The 21851-nt window shown below is 32.7% G+C and overlaps 1 protein-coding gene across 1 annotated transcript in view; it reads left to right on the plus strand.

The window, feature by feature from the left end:
- The window catches only part of LOC136222986 (midasin), a 39633-nt gene extending 30414 nt beyond the window's left edge, over positions 1-9219 (plus strand). The window contains exons 57-78 of the mRNA XM_066010703.1: positions 87-162; positions 268-380; positions 949-1016; positions 1128-1247; positions 1429-1506; positions 1613-1769; positions 2376-2533; positions 2625-2722; positions 2823-3055; positions 3160-3399; positions 3710-3931; positions 4027-4185; positions 4303-4575; positions 4747-5055; positions 5176-5322; positions 5481-5678; positions 5757-7547; positions 7651-7932; positions 8111-8290; positions 8406-8504; positions 8595-8732; positions 8925-9219. Coding sequence (XP_065866775.1) covers positions 87-162; positions 268-380; positions 949-1016; positions 1128-1247; positions 1429-1506; positions 1613-1769; positions 2376-2533; positions 2625-2722; positions 2823-3055; positions 3160-3399; positions 3710-3931; positions 4027-4185; positions 4303-4575; positions 4747-5055; positions 5176-5322; positions 5481-5678; positions 5757-7547; positions 7651-7932; positions 8111-8290; positions 8406-8504; positions 8595-8732; positions 8925-8957 — 5172 coding nt within the window. The 3' untranslated portion in view covers positions 8958-9219. The remainder of the gene's footprint in view (positions 1-86; positions 163-267; positions 381-948; positions 1017-1127; positions 1248-1428; positions 1507-1612; positions 1770-2375; positions 2534-2624; positions 2723-2822; positions 3056-3159; positions 3400-3709; positions 3932-4026; positions 4186-4302; positions 4576-4746; positions 5056-5175; positions 5323-5480; positions 5679-5756; positions 7548-7650; positions 7933-8110; positions 8291-8405; positions 8505-8594; positions 8733-8924) is intronic.
- The last annotated feature ends 12632 nt before the right edge of the window (positions 9220-21851 follow it).

A 21851-nucleotide genomic window follows, 5' to 3' on the forward strand; every position in this document is an offset into this window, starting at 1 on the left:
ATTGTTCTGTTTTGTGGGGAGTGTAGTTGCTTCTAGTCATTTATCTTATCTCTTCTTTAAACTGAAATATCTGTTATTTTATGAAGGCTCTTCTGGGTCTGCGATTCTTACTTAATAGGACAAGAGTACTAGAAGAAAATGGATCAAAATTCTCTCTTTCTGGTATGCAATACTGTTCAGTTCTTTTCCTTTCATGTATGTGTGTTTGGTCTTTTTAAATACTAGATTATCATTTTTAAGATTTTTTTCATTTGTTCTGTTGTACAGTTCAAATGGAACCCATTATTGCTTTGATATGCTTCTGGCAAAAGCTGGAATTTGACTCGTGGCCTGCACTGTTTGATGCTGTGCAGAATCAGTATGAGATTAGTGCTGCAAAGGTAACTGATTGCTGTATTTTTGTTAAGGTTGTCTCTTGTTACAACGACCTTTAATTGCCGAAGGATGATAAATTAGTGTTTTATCCTTTATAAATGTGTTGCCTCAGGGCGACTTATCTTCATTTTGTGGGGAAAAGCCTTTTGATGCCCCTGTCCCTATTTCATTATCACTTTCTTCCATCTCATTTGCTGTCTCAATCCAGAAAAAATTGTGTTCACTAAAAAAATTTCTTGCCCATTTTATTTTTTTTACTTTCTTTCTTTCTTTTACAAATCCTTCTTATACCAGTGTTTAGGGAATTACTTAGGATGGATAGAAATGGAGTTATAGTCAATCTATATTTGATAAGTTTATGACTAGACCTTCTAATAGCTGAGGAAACATGCAATATGCTCATATAAAATCATATATGGTTTTGAAAAGTTAGCTCCAATTGTGCTTTTGGATATTATATTGCATTTCGCATTTCGCATTGTAGGATTGAGTTATATTTCCTCTCTGCCTATCTATTCTACCTGATGCAACTCTTATCAAATAAATCAAAATGCTGTGCTTTATGTGTTGCAGTTATGGTTTCCTCTATTGTCAGTTTTGGATGATAGCCATGCTGGTGATGATGCTGCTACAATCGACAGGTATGTGCCTCATGTGCAATAACAGTATCCTTCTCAGTTTGGTTTTACTCCTTTTAGATATCTGTTCTATGTGGTGCTTGAGTTTTTTCTGAAATTGCATGGATTTTGCAGCTTGGAGAAGTTCATCAATGATTCCAGCATTGGTGAATTTAGAAGACGCCTTCAACTTCTTCTTGCATTCCTTGGTCAAATCACTGTTGCTAGATGCCTAGAAGTGGAAACTTATTCAAGGTATTCATCTTTTGAGCATCAACATGTTCATAAACTCATTTTTTTTAATTAGAAGGGAATAGTAGACAATGATCTTTATTCCATGTTCATTTGGGACTGAGTCATTATATAGTATATACTTTCTTAGTCTTCTGTGATTGTTTTCCAAATGAATTGCTCTAATTGTAAATGAATCATATAGTTCTCAGCAGCAGAGGCAGGAGAGAAAGATGACGATTTTGTACAATATATTCGGATACTATGTTCAATTCTTGCCAAGGTGAATTTCTTGTCTGTGGTCATAGTTTTGGATAGCTTACATGGTCATTTTTAAAGTTTTTCCAGGTTGTTTGGTATGCTCACTTTTGCTGTTATATCCTTTTCAGAGTTTTGGAGCACATTGAAGCTTGCAGAAGAAATATTGAGGGGGAACTGAAAGAATTTCTAAAGCTTTGTCGATGGGAACGACCTGAGGCTTGCATATCTGCTGAAAACTCAAAAAGGACCAGGCAGAAGCTTAGGAAGCTAGTTCAGAAATACAATGTAAGTAGCATAAAGATTATCCTTTTTAAAGGTGCTATTCAATATTTTAGGATGATATTCCAGTATTCTGATACAAGCTAACCCAGTGAAAGTAACTAAGACGTAATGCCTTGAGCTTGTTCTCTCAAATTTAATCTCTTCTTACTTAATCTTAATGTCGGTAGCCTGTTTTGTTGTACCAGCTAACTGACTGACTTGACGATTGAGTCTTGTATTCACATAGCTGTAGCCTGTAGCGAATGCCAACACCATTTATAATAGGGACAAAATACGTCAATATCCTAATGTTTTGGGGTTGGTGTGAATTGTGTTAGCTTGCATCTTTTATGACCAATTTGTGTGAAACTGATCCCTGATCTTTGCTGTGTGAATGATTAGTGAGGATAGGAATATTTGATATCCATGATGTGCGAATGATTAAGCAATTGTTGAGTCACAACCTACCCTACTTATTTTCCGGTGCAGTTCCTTATTCTTTTGCCTATCTCAAGTTACTCCTGTTGTCAGAACATTTTGAAAAGAGTGAATACTTCGCCCTATGAAGAAATAACAGAAGTATTTAAAATTTTATGCATGCTTATAATTATAATTTTGTTTTGTCAACAGGATGTGCTGCAACAACCTGTAATGCTCATTCTTAACCAAGAAGCTATACAGAAAGGTAATATGTTTCAGTCTCTGCATGGTCCAAGGGCCATAGATGTCTCGGAGACAATTACTGGGTCGTTGAATGTTGTTCTAGATCAACTCAACAATAAAGATAGGTTTGACTGTTTATCAATCAATACTTATGTCATTTCTTTATGAAATTGATAGAGACTCTGTTTGAGCAATATAATATTTTCTCAAGTGCAGGCTTTTATGGTCCCTGAATTGGAGAAATAAAGTTAATGATACTGTTCATAACTTGCACTGTGACAGGACTTCTCAATTATATTCTCTGGGTTTTGAAGGTTTTCTTTCCCTTCTTATTTGACATTTCTGTTGCCATAGTGACAGTTTTTCTTATAAGCTTAATAGTTGGTAGGTATCATATGCTTACATTTTGTGCAGATGCTGCTAGTATTGTGCGGAAATTTTTCACCACACAGTCTGAATGTTCCTCCCAACTGGGAGAGTGGACTGCTGTGGGGCAGACACTTGAAAAAATTTGTCGAGCAACAATCGATTGTCATGAACTCTGGAAAGATACTGAAAAAAGTTTTGGGAAAAGGAGAGCTTTTACTGATCTTTTAAAGATGTTAGAAAGCTGTGGGTTGCATAAGCACAAGTCTGAACTAATGAAGGTAATGAGGATTAGAAGTTTTTATTTGTGTTCTATTTGAAATGGTCTTTGATGTTGATTTTAGGCTAAAAAGTTCTCTCTTTTGTGCTGATTTGTACTGGTTAGGAATCAAAGAATAGCATCTGGTGGTTCATTCAGCCATCATACGATATTCAGCATTTGCTGCTCAGCCAAAATAGTTTGTCTCGTGGAAATTCTACTGCCAGTGAATTGCAATATCAGCCTGATGACTCTGTTGACGTTGAATTGAAAACAGTCAATGCATTTTACTTTAAAAGTGCTGCATCTGTTCAGCTTCTGGAACGGATATGTCTGAAACCCCATGAAGATATTACATATGAGCAGGTATAACTCTACAACCTAGTTAAGCCTCTAATATGTTTGATTCAATAGAATTCTGTTTTTGTGTATATCTAACCAGTTAACTAACTGCTTCATCTATAATGACTCTGACTCATCTTAATGAGTGGGACAATGTTCTTTGTTGGATTTTTTAATCTTTTATTACCAACAATTCGCGCCATTTTGGGCTGAATATGTGTGCTCACTTGGCGCAGTTAGGCTATGTCTGTTTGCTCATGCTTAAGAGTTACTGTGTTGATTTCTTCCTGGAGATTTTTTTTTTAACCTGGTTACTATTTTCTGACTTATGCAGGCTAGTAGGTCTGTCTCTTTTATGAACCATCTTATAGTTATACAACAGAGACTACATGCTGCTGCCTATAGTTTTGCCAAGGATTTGAATTGCTTGCGAGAATGCTTATTTGCTTTGGGGAACTTATATTCAAAGTGCCCTGGTAGGGACAATGCCAACATAAGTCAATGCTCCATCTCTTCAAACCAAAATGCAGTCTTCAAATGCATGTGGAAACAGAAGGTACGTTTTCAACCTGAGGACCTGTGCTATATAATGCATGTCTTGTCTGCCAATCACAAGACTAGAAGCTCATTTATTTATTTGAATCATTTCAGCAATTGTTTGATGGTCTAACTGCCATGTTGAATGAGGACTCACTACTACTAAGAACTGTTGAAAGTATGCATTTGAAGTCTTGTCCAACCATGAGGCCTGCAACGAATCATATGCTTCAGTTTATTGAAAAATTTACTCCAATCATGGAGAAACGCAAGGTATAAAAACTCAATATTTCATGCTTTTGTGCTCTTGCTTTCTTCCCTAACTAGTTGGGATTAAGGCTTGGTTTTTGCTGTAGTTCTTGCTTTATTCTGAAGGGATTTCTTTTACAGGAATTACTCGATAATTATCTCGTCAGTAATGGTCTTGTGCAAAGTCTTGTACAAGAATCATTAGATAAATATCTTCTTCACCGTGTTCGTGATATGTCTACTGCCCCCCTGCGTCCATATGTTATTTCCAAGCATATGGAACAGTTGGTTCATGAAAACTTTGAAGTTGTTAAGGAATTTGAGGAGCATCTCATGCATTTCAGCAAGCAAGAGTTGAATGGAAGCTCAGTCGTAGAGGCGCTTCTAAGTCGTTTTAATGATGCATTTCAAAAGGTATAGTTTGCATTTTTGCTAACTCCAGAGCCTGCAAATGGCTGCAGTTGGCAATTGATCTTGTCATTGTTCTGAATAGCTTATAAGTTATAATTGTAAAAAAAAAATGACATTTTGTGGGGGTAAAAGAAAATGAATTCATACGATTGTTCAACATAATTGCTTTTCCAGGGCAAGTTGTTGGCTGAAGGATTCAAACTTTATCTCAAGGAAAAATCGAGAAATGAATCAGTACTCGCAAGTGACAAATCCAACAACTACAATCAGAATTGTTCAAATGCTGTTTTTGATGGGGCAGTTAAAAAAACATTTGGAGTCATTGCTGATGTATATAGAAAACAGTGTTCGCTGGAGGGTACTCGTGCCTTCTCTGAAGAGTGTTTAGGGAATGTTACCTCTTGGGAATATCTTTTCGAATCAGCTGAAGATTTGAATTTCAAAGACTTGTATGATAATCTTCTCGAAACAATCATTTGTGCAGTAAGTCTGAATCCCTTTTGCTCTACTACTTTTGTGCACCCACATATACAGTTCTATGTTTCTGCTCTATCAGTTATTAAATGGGTAGTTCTTCTCATATCATGTGAACTTTCTGCTCAGGAAAAATTAATAAATTCTTCTTGCTGTGAAACGTCCCTCTTATCTTCCCACATTGGAGCATGTTTGGAGCATCTACATGTGCTTTCAGATTTAATATTGAATTTTGGTGAAAGTTTACTTCGAGATCTTCTGGTCATGCTTAAAACAGTAAGTAGCTAGATCTCTACCAAATTGCATTGATTATGAAATTCTAAAGTTTCAACTTATTGGCCACATTAACAGCCTCGCCTCTTATTTTTTCAGCTTTTTAATTACATAAGTTAGTTATTCTGAAGTTTGTCAATTCCCATGCTATATGTGTGCAGGTCTCTGTAATGACTCATGTTCTGGCAAATGTTTTAGCTTCATTATTCTCCAAAGGGTTTGGTATTCCGGTCAAAGATGATGGTAGTAATGATAAATCTCAAGATGCAACTGGAACTGGCATGGGGGAAGGAACTGGAGCTAAAGATGTCAGTGAGCAGATTACTGATGAAGATCAACTTCTTGGAAGTTCTGAGAAGGTTTGCTTTCTGATGATAATGCTCTTTGTTGAACTATTGCTTCATTGAAATATTAATTCTTTTAATCTGCAATTACAGCCAAGTGAAGAACAAGATGCCTCAGGTGAAGTTCCAAATAAGAATGACAAGGGTATCGAGATGGACCAGGATTTTACTGCTGATGCATTTAGTGTTAGTGAGGACTCCGAGGGAGAGAATGATGAAGATAGTGGTGATGAGCAATTAGAATCTGCAATGGGAGAAACTGGTGCTGATAGCGAAGCTGTTGATGAGAAACTTTTGGATAAGGAGGAAGAAGAAAACCCTGATAACACAAAAGAGAAGTTTGAATCTGGGTCATCCGTTACTGAGAGGGATGCAAGCAGTAGGGAACTTAGAGGCAAGGAAGATTCTGCTGGTGACGAAGAACATGAAGAGCACGACGATCAAGAACTCGATAAACAAAATGACAAAGCTGGACAGCAAGATGATCCCACCAACGCGGAACAGAGTGTCGATGACATGGTCATGGATAAGGAAGAATCGCTTGCTGATGCAACTGGGTTAGAGCCTGATAAGTTGAACGAAGTAGATAATGAGGATATGGATTTGGACGAGGATGTGAATGGAAAAGAAGAGTTAGATACCAAGGAAGAAGGTTCCGCAGAAGATGGAATCGAGTCTGCTGAGAATGCGAACCTGGATGAAACTGCTGAGGATGCAGACACAGATGAATCTGCTGAGAATGGGAATCATGGTGAAGAAAAGGTGGAAAATATGGAGCAGATGGATGCTGACGAGTTGGAAGAAAATGCTGAAAGAAACGATGACACTGAAAAGAATGAAGAGAATGTGGAAAAGAATTCAGTAGCATCAAGGCAAGATGCATTTGGACTTGGAACTACTGAAATGATTAGCGATCATGTGCCTAATTCAGCATCTGCAACACAACCCAACGGTGATTCCAAGGTATCAGATTCCAGAAACGTTGCATCAGAAACAAATGTATCTAATGCCAATGATGCTTATAATGATCCTACTCCCATGAAAAGCTTACCTGCTGGTTCTACCTCTGAGATGGATATGATGGTTTATGACACGTCAGAAAATGGAAGATTAAGTGATCAGCAAAAAGCGGACATTCCCCAACAAGAATCTTTTCCTGTGCAGAAAACTGAACCGAACCCGTACAGGAACGTTGGGGATGCACTTGAGGAATGGAAAGAAAGGGTCAGAGTATCTGTTGATCTTCAGGCAGACAACAAAGAGCCAGGAGGTGCGCTTGAGGACAATAATGCTGATGAATATGGACATGCTCCTGAGTTTGATGAGGGCACAGCTCAGGCATTAGGGCCTGCTACTTCGGAACAGATTGATCCAAATACTAATACTACTAAGTTGGATGAGGATGCTTCTGCCGCTCCAAGAGATGAAGCTGCTGAGATGGAGATTGATAAGCAAAATTCTGAAGAATGGGATGTCCAACATCACGGCTCAATCCTCAAGCATAAGACGAAGGAGCAAATGCAGATATCTGATTCTGGGAAGCCACATGAAGAGGAATTACCACAAATTTATGATCATGCTGATGATGTTTCAGAAATTCTTTCTGAGAATTTAGTTTCTGTCAAGAAGTCATACTTGAATGAGGACATATGCGACCTTAGCAAGCTTTCTGTGGATGATAATGACCTGGGGAAAGCCCAGGATCCCATAGAAATTTCCCTCAATGGAATAGATAATGCTGGTTCTCGTTGGAGAAGATATGAGTTGCTGACTACTAGGTTGTCCCAGGAGTTGGCTGAACAGTTGCGTCTTGTTATGGATCCTACAGTTGCAAGCAAGCTTCAAGGGGATTATAAGACTGGCAAGCGGATCAACATGAAGAAGGTAAAGAACATTGCTGTTCGTTATGTGTACATTTGAAAATTGATTCTTTTAAGACTTATCCTTACTGCTTATCGTTTTCTTTGTCCCCCTTGATAATGTTTAGGTAATTCCGTACATTGCGAGTCACTACCGTAAAGATAAAATATGGTTGAGGCGAACTCGGCCTAACAAACGTGACTACCAAGTTGTCATTGCTGTGGATGATTCCCGAAGTATGTCCGAGAGTGGTTGTGGAGATGTTGCTGTTGAATCTTTGGTGACAGTATGCCGTGCCATGTCTCAGCTTGAAATGGGAAGCTTGGCCGTTACAAGCTTTGGTAAGAAGGGGAACATAAAGTTACTACATGATTTTGATCATCCCTTTAATGGGGAAGCTGGGGTGAAGGTTAGTGCTTATATTTTCTGCTCTCAGTTCAATCCATCAATGTCTCCTGGTTTTGTTTCTTTTTCTAAACCAAAGTTTATAGAATAATAAATAGTATTTCCTCCTCTTTTTGTTCCTAAACCTGCTGTAAGAGATGTTATCATGTTAATAAATATGCTTCTAATGTTGTCTGGAACAGATCATCTCTAATTTAACATTCCGGCAAGAGAACACCATTGCTGATGAACCTGTGGCTGACCTATTGAAGTATCTGAAGAACATGCTTGATACTGCTGTTGTAAGAGCACGCCTGCCATGTGGACAGAATCCGCTACAGCAACTTGTTCTAATCATAGCAGATGGCCGCTTCCACGAGAAGGTAAAATTTGAGATTCTGCACATTACACTAGTCAGTCCTTTTTTTCAAAAAATACTCCCTAACATTAGAGAGTAGAAATAGTTAGATACAAATATTTGACAGTTGTCTTATACAGGAGAAGCTGAAGCATTACGTCAGGGACTTCTTAAGTCAGAAGAGAATGGTTGCATTTTTGCTTCTGGATAGCCCACAGGAATCAATCATGGATCAGATGGTATGTGTTTGTTTGTTTTGCTGTAAAATTTCCAAAATACTTAGTGGGCAAGTAAATTTGCTGAAAATGTGAAAAATTGAATTGTTTCAGGAAGCATCATTTGTGGGTGAAGGTGAAAAAAGAGCGCTGAAATTTACCAAGTATTTAGATTCTTTTCCATTCCCATATTATATTGTACTGAGGAATGTAGAGGCACTTCCAAGGACCCTTGCTGATTTATTGAGACAGGTATCATTCTTTTCTTTCAAATCCATTTCATAGGGATAGGATTTAGAAAATGTATTTAATCCATCATTGAGATTTAAGTTTATGGATTTTGAGTCTTTCTAAAATAAGGATAATTTAGTCTTAACCCTTCAATGAAAACATATTTGACAAATAAATGTCTGCATTGTAATTTTGGTGAATTTGTTGTGGCAGTGGTTTGAGGTTATGCAGAATTCAAGGGATTAAGTGGAGAGCTTGGGGCAGCATTCTTACTTAGGAACTAACTATTTTTATTTAATTGTATATTATCAATTTTATGTAGCAATTTTAATTTATTATTTTTGGGGGATTTTTAGAAGAATAATAGTTAGGGTATTTTCTTCTTAGATGTAGTGTACCAGTATGCCTCTTTGTAAATAATTTTATTTCTCCCTAATAAGAATGTTGTTAAGCCAAATATTACTATTGTTTCTTTTCTCATAATGTCTTCCTAAATGCGTTAACTATAGCCATTCAAACTTACTCAAGTTTGAAGTTAGTTTCAAAAAATCATTAGATTTTATTTTATCCAATAAAGTTGCTGGACTTTCATTTTTATTTTAGTAATGTTATTCAAAAAAATCAAGTGGGATTATAGTCTCTTACCATAAAAATGCAGCATCGACTATGAAATACCCTGCTTGAATGGTGGTAGTATGATAACCGTGTTGATTTTTATATATGACATAAAGGTAAATGATTTATTAGTATTTTTTATGTATTGCACTAGATGACTGTATATATATTCTTAGTTTTTATGTTGTCTTTTATATATACACCTGATATTTTTATACTTTGGATATTAGTTGTGAAAAAATAAAACAATTTTTTTTATTATTTATTCTCTTGATTTTTAATTCTCATTTTTATTTATTATTTAATATAATACTTTTAATTAACATTAAATATTATGGATCTTGATAATTTAAAAAAAAAATTACATTTTTATTTATTTATGAAGTTTATTTAAATAAAAAAGGAAAATTTACACAAAAATTCAAATTAAAAAAATTATTTACAACTATGTCAAATACTACTTTAAATAATATCAAACTAAATAAATAATTGTTTTTCATATATTTTAAGAACTAGGTTTATGAATTAGGGGTTTACGATATATTTTTTGAAGTTATGATTGTCTAAATTTTTTAAATTAGGATATAAAATCATATATATATATATATAAAATAATGATATATTGAGAATTATGTTTTGTAATATGATTTAATTGTAATTTTATAATCATATATAATTTTCCCTAATTTTAATGGGAAAAGCCCAATAAAAAAACTCAAGTTTATAATTTTATTTCTAATTTTAAAAATATTATTTATTTATTTTTTTGATGCGAGCTTTGTATATATACAACTGATATTGAGGTTGTAAATTCAAGTTGAATAACATAAATTCATCTTCACACATATTTTATGATCCAAACAAATTCCAAAATGAGAATATGATTCTGTAAGTGACGGTTATGACAGAGAAATAATAAAAGAAGAAAAAAAAAGGGGAAATTACATAGAAATTCATGTTTAAAAAACTATTTATAACTATGTCAAATTATAATTTTGTATTATATCAAACTAGTAAAATCAGTACTTTTAATATATTTTAAAGATTAAAATTTATAAATTAGAAATCTAAAATATATTTTCTAATGTTTATAATTTATGAATTGAAGTTTAGAATTTTTAAATTGTGTTATAAATTCATAATATATAGAGAATAATGACATATTAAGAATTAAGTTTGGTAATATGACTTAGTTGTAATTTTATACTTAATTATGATATTCATGTATTTGACCAAAAAAAAAAAGGCATTGGGTTAGGGGCAATCTTGTCATTTTCAAATTTAATGGAATCCTTTTAACTATTCCCGCCTATTCATGTCATTTGTTAGAAAGCAAAGTCAGTTGCTATATACAGCACCCAAATTCCGGTCCACCGCCCATTTTGGACATATTTGCCCTCCTCACTTTTTGAAACAAGAAAATAGAATTTGCTCAAATCCTCTCTACCTTCCTTGCATTTTCTCTCCAAAATCATAAACCCGAACAACAATAATTAAAATTATGAAAATAATTGATATGTGACAATTGGAACCTCGAAAATGGATGATTACGAGTCGGAAACATTAAGATTTATATTTTTTTTATCAAAGAACTCATGAAAATAATACATATTTTTCATGACGAATTTTTAATTTTTTGTCACAAAAAATTGAATGATTTAGTATTTTTCGTCACTAAAATTTTTACGATTTTGTATATTTCAAAATTTGGCCTAAACGGATGCATCATACAACCCGACCCATGGTAGGAATGGATGCGACGTACCACCCGACCCATGGTAGAACGGATGCCGCATCCGTTCCACCCATGGTTGGAACGGGTGTCGCATACTGTCCGACCTATGGCGGGAACGGATGCGGCGTACCACCCAACCCATGGTGGAACGGACGCCGCATCCGTTCCGACCATGGGTTGGGTGGTACGCCGCATCCGTTTAGGCTAAATTTAAAATTTTCTCTCAAATTTTTTTTTCCTCAATTTTGACAACATTTTTATGGCAAGGGCAAAATTGTCCAATGGAGGCGGTGCTAGCAATTTTGGGTGCGGTATATAGCAATACCCGAAAGGAAAACAAAATTATTGTCTCATAGTTATTTATGACTTTAGAGTTTCAATGTAAATTTGTCCTATTTTATCCATTAAAATGAGTTTAATATTACTTTATTTTATTTTTTTTGTTATTTTAAGTTTTTAAAATATGAAAAGTGTTGTGATTTAATGAATAAATATGGAAAATGAGGATTATTAATTAAGAAAGATTGAAGGTATTTTAATTTAATGTAAATAAATCATGTTTTTAATGTATGTGATTTTGTCGTGACAAATAGTATAAACATGAGAGAGTATTAAATAATAATATTTGACGGAATGATACTGGAGTAACCAAAAGTTCAATTGAACTAAAACTCGAAAGACCATATAATTATTTTTAAAAACATATATATTTACTAGCGTATTAAGCAAAAGGTGCCTTCTATGGTTACTTTGTTTTTGACAAAGTACCATTACTTGGTGTGGTTTCACCATTGGATGATAAATTAGAAATTAATCCAATGGTGAAACACACAAAGTAAGATTTACTTTATTAAAAACAAAGTAAGGATAACCTTTACCTAAGCAAAAGGTGCCTTCTATGGTTACTTTGTTTTTGACAAAGTATCATTGCTTGATGTGTTTTCACCATTGGATGATGAATTAGAAAATTAATCCAATGGTGAAACATAGAAAGTAAGATTTACTTTGTTAATTAATAGGCAAAATAGATGAGATTATATGGAGAATCTAAATACCGGATGGAAACAAAAATTATAGAACAAAAATTATATTTTCCGTAAGAGATTAATTAAATTTTTAATGAAAAAACAGAAAAATCAGTTTTTAAGAGTTTTTTCTCTCTTAAAAAAGTTTTATCTCTATTGATTGAGAGTTAAGTTTTCTTTTTCTTTATTGAGTGTTTCTTGAGTTGTTATGAGTTGTTTAGCTTAGAACTGTCGGGGGCTGGACAATCCCTAAGCAGTTCAGTATTTATGTGAGATGTTGAGAACTCACAAACTGTCTGTTGTATTCTTGTGTGAAACATTAGCAGATAAAAAATCAGATCGACGACCTTCAGAGAAAGTTTTCGTTTAATGCTTGTTTTTTTTTGTAGATGCTCGTGGTAGAAGCAAATGTTTAGTTGTATTTTGTGGAAGGATAAGGATGAACTGGAGGTTATTGGGTTCTCAGATCATCATATTAACATGAAAATAAAGGATCGTATGGGTTTGCGGATAGTGGGCATCATCGTGAGACTTGGTAACTACTTTTGGATATAGTAGCTTCTCATTTGATTCCGTAAACATCTATTGGAGATTTTAAATGTATTATTGATCAGACAGAGAAGAGAGGTGGTCTTAAATATCCCTAGTACCTCATTGCTGATTTTGTCGAATCAATTTCGTCTTTATCTCTTCACGACTTGTGCATGAGAGGAAGTCCTTTCATGTGGAATAGAGGGAAGGGCTCATACCAATGGATCAGAGAGAAGTTTGATCATTGACTATGGTCGACTGATTTGTGTCTTTAGTTTTTTAATTACATGGTATCAAATGTCACCATTTCTTACTCTTATCACTCCCCACTACTATTGTAGTTCGAAGTTAGGCCTACTCGTACTTGGGCCTATCATTTTCAGTTTAAGAAGGCATGGTTATTGGAGCAGGGGTTTGCTGATCTTGTTACAAAGAGTTGGTCGCGTGGAGGGGACTGCTCGACAGTGGACAAACTGACAGGGTGCAGTTCATCGATGGAAAGGTGGGGATCCTCTTTCCCCCCTATTTGTTTATCCTATATGCAGAAGTGATGTCTAAGTTGATCGCTAGATCAGAGGTGGATGGCATTATGCATGGTTATTGCATTTGTCGTGGTTCCCCTAATGAGAATTCCTTTTCTTTTTTAGGGCTACAATTGAGGAAAGTAATAAAACCGATGAGATTCTCTTAGCATATGGGTTGGCTTCTAGGCAAGTAGTGAATTTGGCCAAGTCTGACATATTTTTCAGTTTGAATGTGAAGGAGGAGGTTCATAATAACATTCGCTCTATTTTGGGTGTTGCTTCACTTCTTGATAAGGGAGATATATGGGTCTACCATCCCTTATTGGTAGATCAAAATGTGTGATCTTTAATTTCTAAAAGATAGGCTCAATAAGCATTTTAATAGTTGAAGTTTTTGTTTTCTCATTATAACAGGGAAATATGTTCTACTTAAATCAGTGACTCAGACTCTGCCTACTTTTTGTATGAGAACGTTTCTTCTTCCTAAATCTTTGTGCGATGATCTACAGAAGATGATGAATTCTTTTGGTGTGGTAGGAAGAGAAATGGAAAGAGGAATATCCATTGGTTTGATTAGGCAAAGTTGTTTACCAATAAGGACATGGGGGTTGGGGTTTCAAGATCTTCAAGATTTTAATCTTTCCTTATGTAAATCTTTCCTTATTGCATGGATGGAAGTTTTGTTGGGATTTAGTGTCCTATAGACAATTGTTATAGGATATAAACCAGTTGTAAATGAATCGTTCATTATCATTTGTTTTATGAGATATAATATATTTAATTATATAAAGACATTAATCTTTTATCAGAACTAATTAAGTTAAATAAAATAAATTCCAAGTTTATTTAAGTGTTCATACAAGCATGAAATGAGACTAAACTTTATAATAAACCAATAAACTTAAAACAACTTCAAGTCAAGTAATATGTTCATGGGATTAACATAATAATGGCGTCTTCTGTTGTGAACAGAGAGCTGATATCACAAACTTTAGATATGGAGATATCTAGACAGTTACATGTATCTGGTGAAGGAGTTCATTAGGATTAGCTTGAGATAAAAGAATGGATAGATTTATCTAATGTCACTTGTTTCATCTCAAATGGTATTAGTATGTATAAGTAATCCTCAGCCTCAAACAAACATTAATTAGGATTATGGAGTGTGGTGCTTTGACTCTGTCCAAACACGATCCATAACAGAGAGAAATCTGGGGTGTGTGAGGGCAGGAGTTGGGTATCACGTAAAGTAATTACAGAGTAGTTAATATTAGATTGAGGATTCGTCACTCTTGATAGATAAGAGATATATCCATGGCCTCTTGTGGAAGAATTAACTGAAACCCTTGCAAGGTAAGTGTAATAATTTAGGGGAGTAAGTTGCCTACTATTCCTTCTCTGAAATTTTTGTTACCTTAAAAAATGGGGAGATTGTTGAAACACAATTTCCAAGAGTTTTTTATTCTGACAAAAATAAATTAATCAGAACCCCCAAAAAAATTTAAGTTTAAATTTGATTAATGCTAACATGCTTGTTGAATATATTAAGACATAGTGTTAAAAAGAACTGGGCTTATAAAATAAAAGGCCCAAAGGCATATCAGAAGCCCATAATTTTGGAAGCCTAGAAGCAAACAGTGAACACAGCTGGCGTTGACAAAGGCCACATCACGCGTGTTCTCAAGACTGACATGAAGTACATGGTACAAAAGTAATGTCCCCTCAACAGTACCTCTGTCCATCAAGTAGTGGAAAGTTGGGAGACTGCAACACAGAAAACACGGCTCAAGATAGAAGAGCCTCTAGCGTCTGCAACGGGAAACTTTTGGCTAAAGGTACAAAGGAAGTCAGAAGCTGATGTTGGCCGGATCTGTTTCCACCAAACGGCTAGTTCAAATTTCAAAACGGATCTTTCACCAACCTATACTATAAATACCAAACCATTTGCTCCTTTTGAAATTGACGAAATCACAAGTAATCAAAGAGATCAAAACTTCATAAAGTTTCTAAAGCAATATTCAAACACACACGTCATTTCCATATCTGTGTTCGTCCAAAACGAAAATTAGATCTTCATTGTGTTCTTTGTAGGAACTTATTATTGTTCAGAGTATTACATCATAAGTTCTGTTGTTTATTTAGGTTAAGCAAATAGCAAAGAAATAGATAGCTGGGAGATATTGTAAAGGAAGATACTTTACAGAGTCTCTGACTATTGTATAAAGGTTTGTTCTCTACCCGTGAAAGAGTACTTTAGTAGATTAAAGCTCAAAAGAAGGTATTCTGAGGACTAGACGTAGGCTAGAGGCCGAACTAGTATAAATCTGTTGAGTAACGATTTTCTAACTCTACCTTTATTGATTCTGATTATTTATGCTCTGACATACACACACTATATATATATATATATATATATATGAGGTTGTTTTCAATGGTGAGCACTAAATTATCTCCATCTATGGTGAGTGTTTAATAGTTATTGGATCAAGATCTAATGGTCTAAATTTAAATTTATTATTTAATGTTATAAAAAGACTACCTGATGACATGACAGTTCCTTATAATTTAATTAATTAAAAAATTAAAAAACGAAATTAAATATTTTTGCTATCCCTATGTATATAAATCCAACTTCCAAGAAGACATGTATATCCATATTTCTTTTAGGCAGAAAAAAATTGAAAAAAAGTAAATAAATTTGACCCACTTGCCTTTTGCAATAATTAATTGCAATTAATAAATTTTTAACGCAAATAATTGCATTAATTGTAATTAATTTAACCTCATAAATTTTCAAAGGGTTAAGGTGTAAAAGTACTCCTAACGTTTTGGGTCAGGAGTAATTTTACCTCTAACGTTTGTAGCTAAGAGTAATTTTACTCCTAACGTTGGTAATTTGGGTCAATTTTAGAAATAATTTATCAAACTGTCTTCTCGGTCATGAATCTTATTATCTACACTTCAAATGTGCATCATTTTATCAGTAACAAATCATAAACAAATATTGGGATGTGAAAAAATTAAAAAATACTGTGTTTTCTACGAATTAGACAAAAAAATTCAAAAAATTCTCCGAATTTATAATATTAATCTCAAATTCTTTTATTAAATTACAAAAAAACATGATTTTTTTTAGAATGAATTGATATGCAAGTGGTGCAAAATAATGAACAAAAATATATGTGTTTTATAATATTGTCTGAAATTGACCCAAATTACCAACGTTAGAGGTAAAATTGCTCTTGGCTACAAACGTTAAGGGCAAAATTGCACCATTTTAGACGTTAAGGATAAATTTGCTCATGACCCAAAACGTTAGGGGTATTTTTGTACCTTATGCCATTTCCAAAAGACTAAGCTAGATTATTTTTATAGAACTTTAAACTCTTGATTTTAATTAATAAAAATATTAGTGATTCTTTTTTACAAATAAATAACAGTAGCACTAAGTATTTGGTTCTCATATTTGTGTAATAGTAACGTAATGTAACTTGACGTAACATAACGTAACATAATATTAACATAATGTAACGTAACGTAACTTAATTTGACGTAACGTAACTTAACATGACGTAACGTAATGTAATGTAACTTAACGTTACCTAACGTAATGTAACTTAACGTGACGTTAATAAATATAAGATCAATTTATAAATCCTTAGCATTGTAAGCTCAATTTACAACTCCTTAAGATTATAAGCTCAATTTGTAAATGCCTAGGTTTTTTATTACTTTAAGATTTCTTTTATTTAATTGAGATTACGATCCCCAACCGAACATAATTAATGTAACATAACATAACCTAACGTCACGTGACGTAACATAACGTGATGTAACGCCACGTAAGGTAACGTGACGTGACGTGACGTGCGTGACATGACGTAACGTGACGTCACGTGATGTCACGTAATGTGATGTCACGTTTCGTAACGTAACGTAACTGAAACTGAAACATTACTGAACTGAAACATCACTCAACTGAAACATTACTGAACTGAAATATTACTAATCTGAAACGTTACTAAACTGAAACATCACTCAACTGAAATATTACTGAACTAAAATATTACTGAACTGAAACATTACTGAACTCAAACATCACTGAACTGAAATATTACTAAACTGAAATATTACTAAACTGAATATCACTGAACCAAAACATCCCTGGAAAGAAACATCACTTAATTAAAACATCACTAAACTGAAACATTACTAAACTGAAACCCTACTCAACTGAAACACTACTAAACTGAAACATCACTAAACTGAAACATTACCGAACTGAAACATTACTAAACTGAAACATTACTGAACTGGAACATTGTAAAATTGCAATATTACTGAACTGAAACATCACTAAACTAAAATATTATTAAAATTAAACATCACTGAACTGAAATAGCACTGAATTGAAATATCACTGAACTGAAATATTACTAAACTGAAACATCACTCAACTGAAACATTGCTGAATTAAAACATTACTGAATTAAAACATTACTAAACTAAAAAATTACTGAACTGAAACATTATTAAACTGAAATATTACTGAACTAAAACATCACTAAACTGAAATATTACTGAACAGAAACATCACTCAACAGAAATATCACTGAACTAAAACATCACTAAACCGAAACATTATTAAACTCAAATATTACTGAACTGGAATATTACTAAACTGAAACATTACTGAATTGAAACATTACTAAACTAAAACATCATTCAACTGAAACATTAATAAACTGAAATATTACTAAACTGAATTATTTCTCAACTGAAACATTACTGAACTGAAACATCACTAAACTAAAACATTACTAAACTCAAACATGACTGAACTGAAACATTACTAAACTGAAACATAACTCAAAAGAAACGTGACTGAACTAAAATATTTCTAAACTAAAACATTACTGAACTAAAACATAATTGAACTGAAATATTACTAAACTAAAATATAACTGAACTGAAACATCACTGAACTGAAATATTATTAAACTGAATATCACTGAACTCAAACATCACTAAACCAAAATATCACTGAACTGGAACATCACTTAACTGAAACATCACCGAACTAAAATATTACTAAACTGAAACCTTATTCAACTGAAATATTACTGAACTAAAACATCATTGAACTAAAACATTACCGAATTAATACACTACAAAATTGAAACATTACTGAAATGAAACATTACCGAACTTAAAATATTACTGAACTAAAACATCACTGAACTGAAATATTACTAAACTGAAATATCACTCAACTGAAACATTACTGAACTAAAATATAACTGAACTGAAATATAATTGAACTGAAACGTTATTGAACTCAAAGATTACAAAACTGAAACATTATTGAACTCAAACATTACTCAACTCAAACATAACTAAACTCAAGCATTAATGAAATGAAACATAACTCAACTGAAACATCACTGAACTGAAACATGACCAAACTGGAACGTTACTAAATTGAAACATCAGTCAACTGAAACACTACTGAACTGAAATATTACTGAACTGAAACATCACTGAACTGAAACATCACTGAACTGAAACATTACTGAACTGAAATATTACTAAACTAAAACATTATTGAACTGAAATATCACTGAACTGAAACATTACTAAACTCAAACAATACTAAACTCAAACATTACTGAATTAAAACATTACTAAACTGAAATATTACTGAACTGAAACATTACTCAACTAAAACATCACAGAACTAAAACATTATTGAATTGAAACATTACTAAACTGAAACATTACTAAACTTAAATATTAATGAACTAAAACATCACTGAACTGAAATATTACTGAAATGAAACATCACTAACCTAAAATATCAATAAACTGAAACATCACTGAACTGAAACATCACTGAACTGAAATATTACTGAAATGAAACATCACTCAATTGAAACATTACTGAACTGAAATGTGATTGAACTGAAACATTACTGAATTGAAACATCACTATACTGAAACACTACTGAATTAAAATAATATTGAATTGAAATATTACTGAACTAAATCATCACTGAACTGAAATATTACTCAACTGAAACATCACTTTATAGAAACATCAAACATTATTGAACTCAAAGATTACTAAACTGGAACATTATTAAACTGAAACATCACTGAACTAAACCATTATTAAGCTCAAATATTACTAAACTGAAACATCACTGAACTGAGACATTACTGAACTGAAACATCACTCAGCTGAAACATTAGTAAACTGAAAAGTTACTAAACTGAAACATCACTCAACTGAAACATTATTTAACTGAAACATTACTAAACTGAAACATCACTCAATTGAAAGATTACTGAACTGAAACATCACTCAACAAAAACATCACTGAACTGAAACATCACTGAACTAAAATATTACTAAACTGAAAGATCAATGAATTGAAATATTACTGAACTCAAAGATTATTAAACTGAAACATCATTAAACCAAAACATCATTGAACTGAAACATTACTAAACTCAAACATTACTGAACTAAAACATTGCTGAATTTGAAACATTATTGAATTGAAACATTATTGAATTGAAATATTATTGAATTGAAATATTACTAAACTGATATATTATTGAATTGAAACATTATTGAATTGAAATATTACTGAACTAAAACATCATTGAACTAAAATATTACTGAACTGAAACATCACACAACAGAAACATCACTCAATAGAAACATCACTGAATTGAAACAACACTTAACTGAAATATTACTGTACTGAAACATCACTAAACTGAAATATTAAACTAAATATCTCTAAACCAAAACATCACTAAACCAAAACATCACAGAACTGAAACATCACAGAACTAAAACATCACTTAACAGAAACATCACTGAACTGAAACATCACTTAACTGAAATATCACTTAACTAAAATATTACTAAATTGAAACTTGACCCAACTGAAACATTACTGAACTGAAACATCACTGAACTGAAACATTGCCGAATTGAAACATTACTGAACTAAAATATTACTGAACTGAAATGATACTGAAATGAAACATCACTAAACTGAAACATTAGTGAACTAAAAAATTATTAAACTGAAACATTACTGAATTGAAACATCACTGAACTGAACCATTACTAAACTCAAACATTATTGAATTGAAACATTACTAAACCGAAACATTATTGAACTGAAACATCATTCAACTGAAACATTACTAAATTGAAACATGATTGAACTGAAACATTACTGAATTAAAACATTACTAAAATGAAACATCACTAAACTCAAAGATTACTAAACTGAAACATTACTGAACTAAAACATTACTGAACTCAAACATTACTGAACCAAAACATTGCTCTACTGAAACCTCACTCAACTGAAATATTACTGAACTGAAACATTACTAAACTGAAATGTTACTAAACTGAAACATCACCCAACATTACTAAATTGAAACATCACTGAACTGAAATATTACTGAACTCAAACATTACTGAACTGAAACATTACTAAACTGAAACATTACTGAACTGAAACATCACTCAACTGAAATATTACTGAACTGAAACATGACTGAACTGAAACATTACTGAATTAAAACATTATTAAACTGAAACATTACTGAACTCAAAAATTACTAAACTGAAACATTACTGAACTCAAACATTACTGAACTCAAACATTACTAAACCGAAACATTACTAAACTGAAACATCACTCAATTGAAACATTACTGAACTGAAACATTACTAAACTGAAACGTTACTAAACTGAAACATCACTCAACTAAAATATTATTGAACTGAAACATTACTGAGCTGAAACATCATTGAACTGAAATATTACTAAACCGAAACATTAATGAACTGAAATATCATGGAACTGAAATATTACTAAACTGAATATCACTCAATCAAAAAACCACTGAACCAAAACATCATTGAACTGAAACATCGTTTAATTGAAACATCACTAATATGAAATATTACTAAACTGAAACCTCACTCAGCTTATCGAGCCGCTCACTTAACTGTAACGTAACGTAATGTAACGTAACGTAACGTAACATAATCTAATATAAAGTAATGTAACATAATGTAACATAATATAACATAACATGGTGTAACATAACGTAATGTAACTTAATAATTCAAATAAGGATTACAAGCTCAATTTGTAAATCCTTAGTTTTTTTATTTCTTTAAACTTTCATTTATTTATAAACAATTATTGAGCTTAAAATCCGTAATGTAACGTAAACAATATAAGCTCAATTTATAAATTCTTAGGATTGTAAGCTTAATCTATAAATCCTTAGGATTATAAGCTCAATCTATAAATCCTTAAAATTATAAGCTCAATCTATAGAACCTTATTGTAAGCTGAACTTGTAAATCCTTAGGATTGGAAGCTCAACTTGTAAATCATTAGGATTGTAAGCTTAACTTAGTTCCAAGATTACATGTAGAAAGAGTATTAAATTAAAGTGTGGGTTTTAGTGATGCATTTCTCTATAAACAGTCATTGAGCTGTCAATCCCTAATGTAACATAACCTAAATAATAATTGACCTTATAATTCCTAATGTAGTGTAACGTAATGTATTGTAATTTAATGTAATATACTGTAACTTAATGTGACGTAACGTAACTTAACGTGACGTAATGTAACATAACTTAACGTGACGTCAATAAATAT

Source organism: Euphorbia lathyris, chromosome 3, assembly GCF_963576675.1.
Source record: "Euphorbia lathyris chromosome 3, ddEupLath1.1, whole genome shotgun sequence".
Lineage (NCBI taxonomy): Eukaryota > Viridiplantae > Streptophyta > Magnoliopsida > Malpighiales > Euphorbiaceae > Euphorbia > Euphorbia lathyris.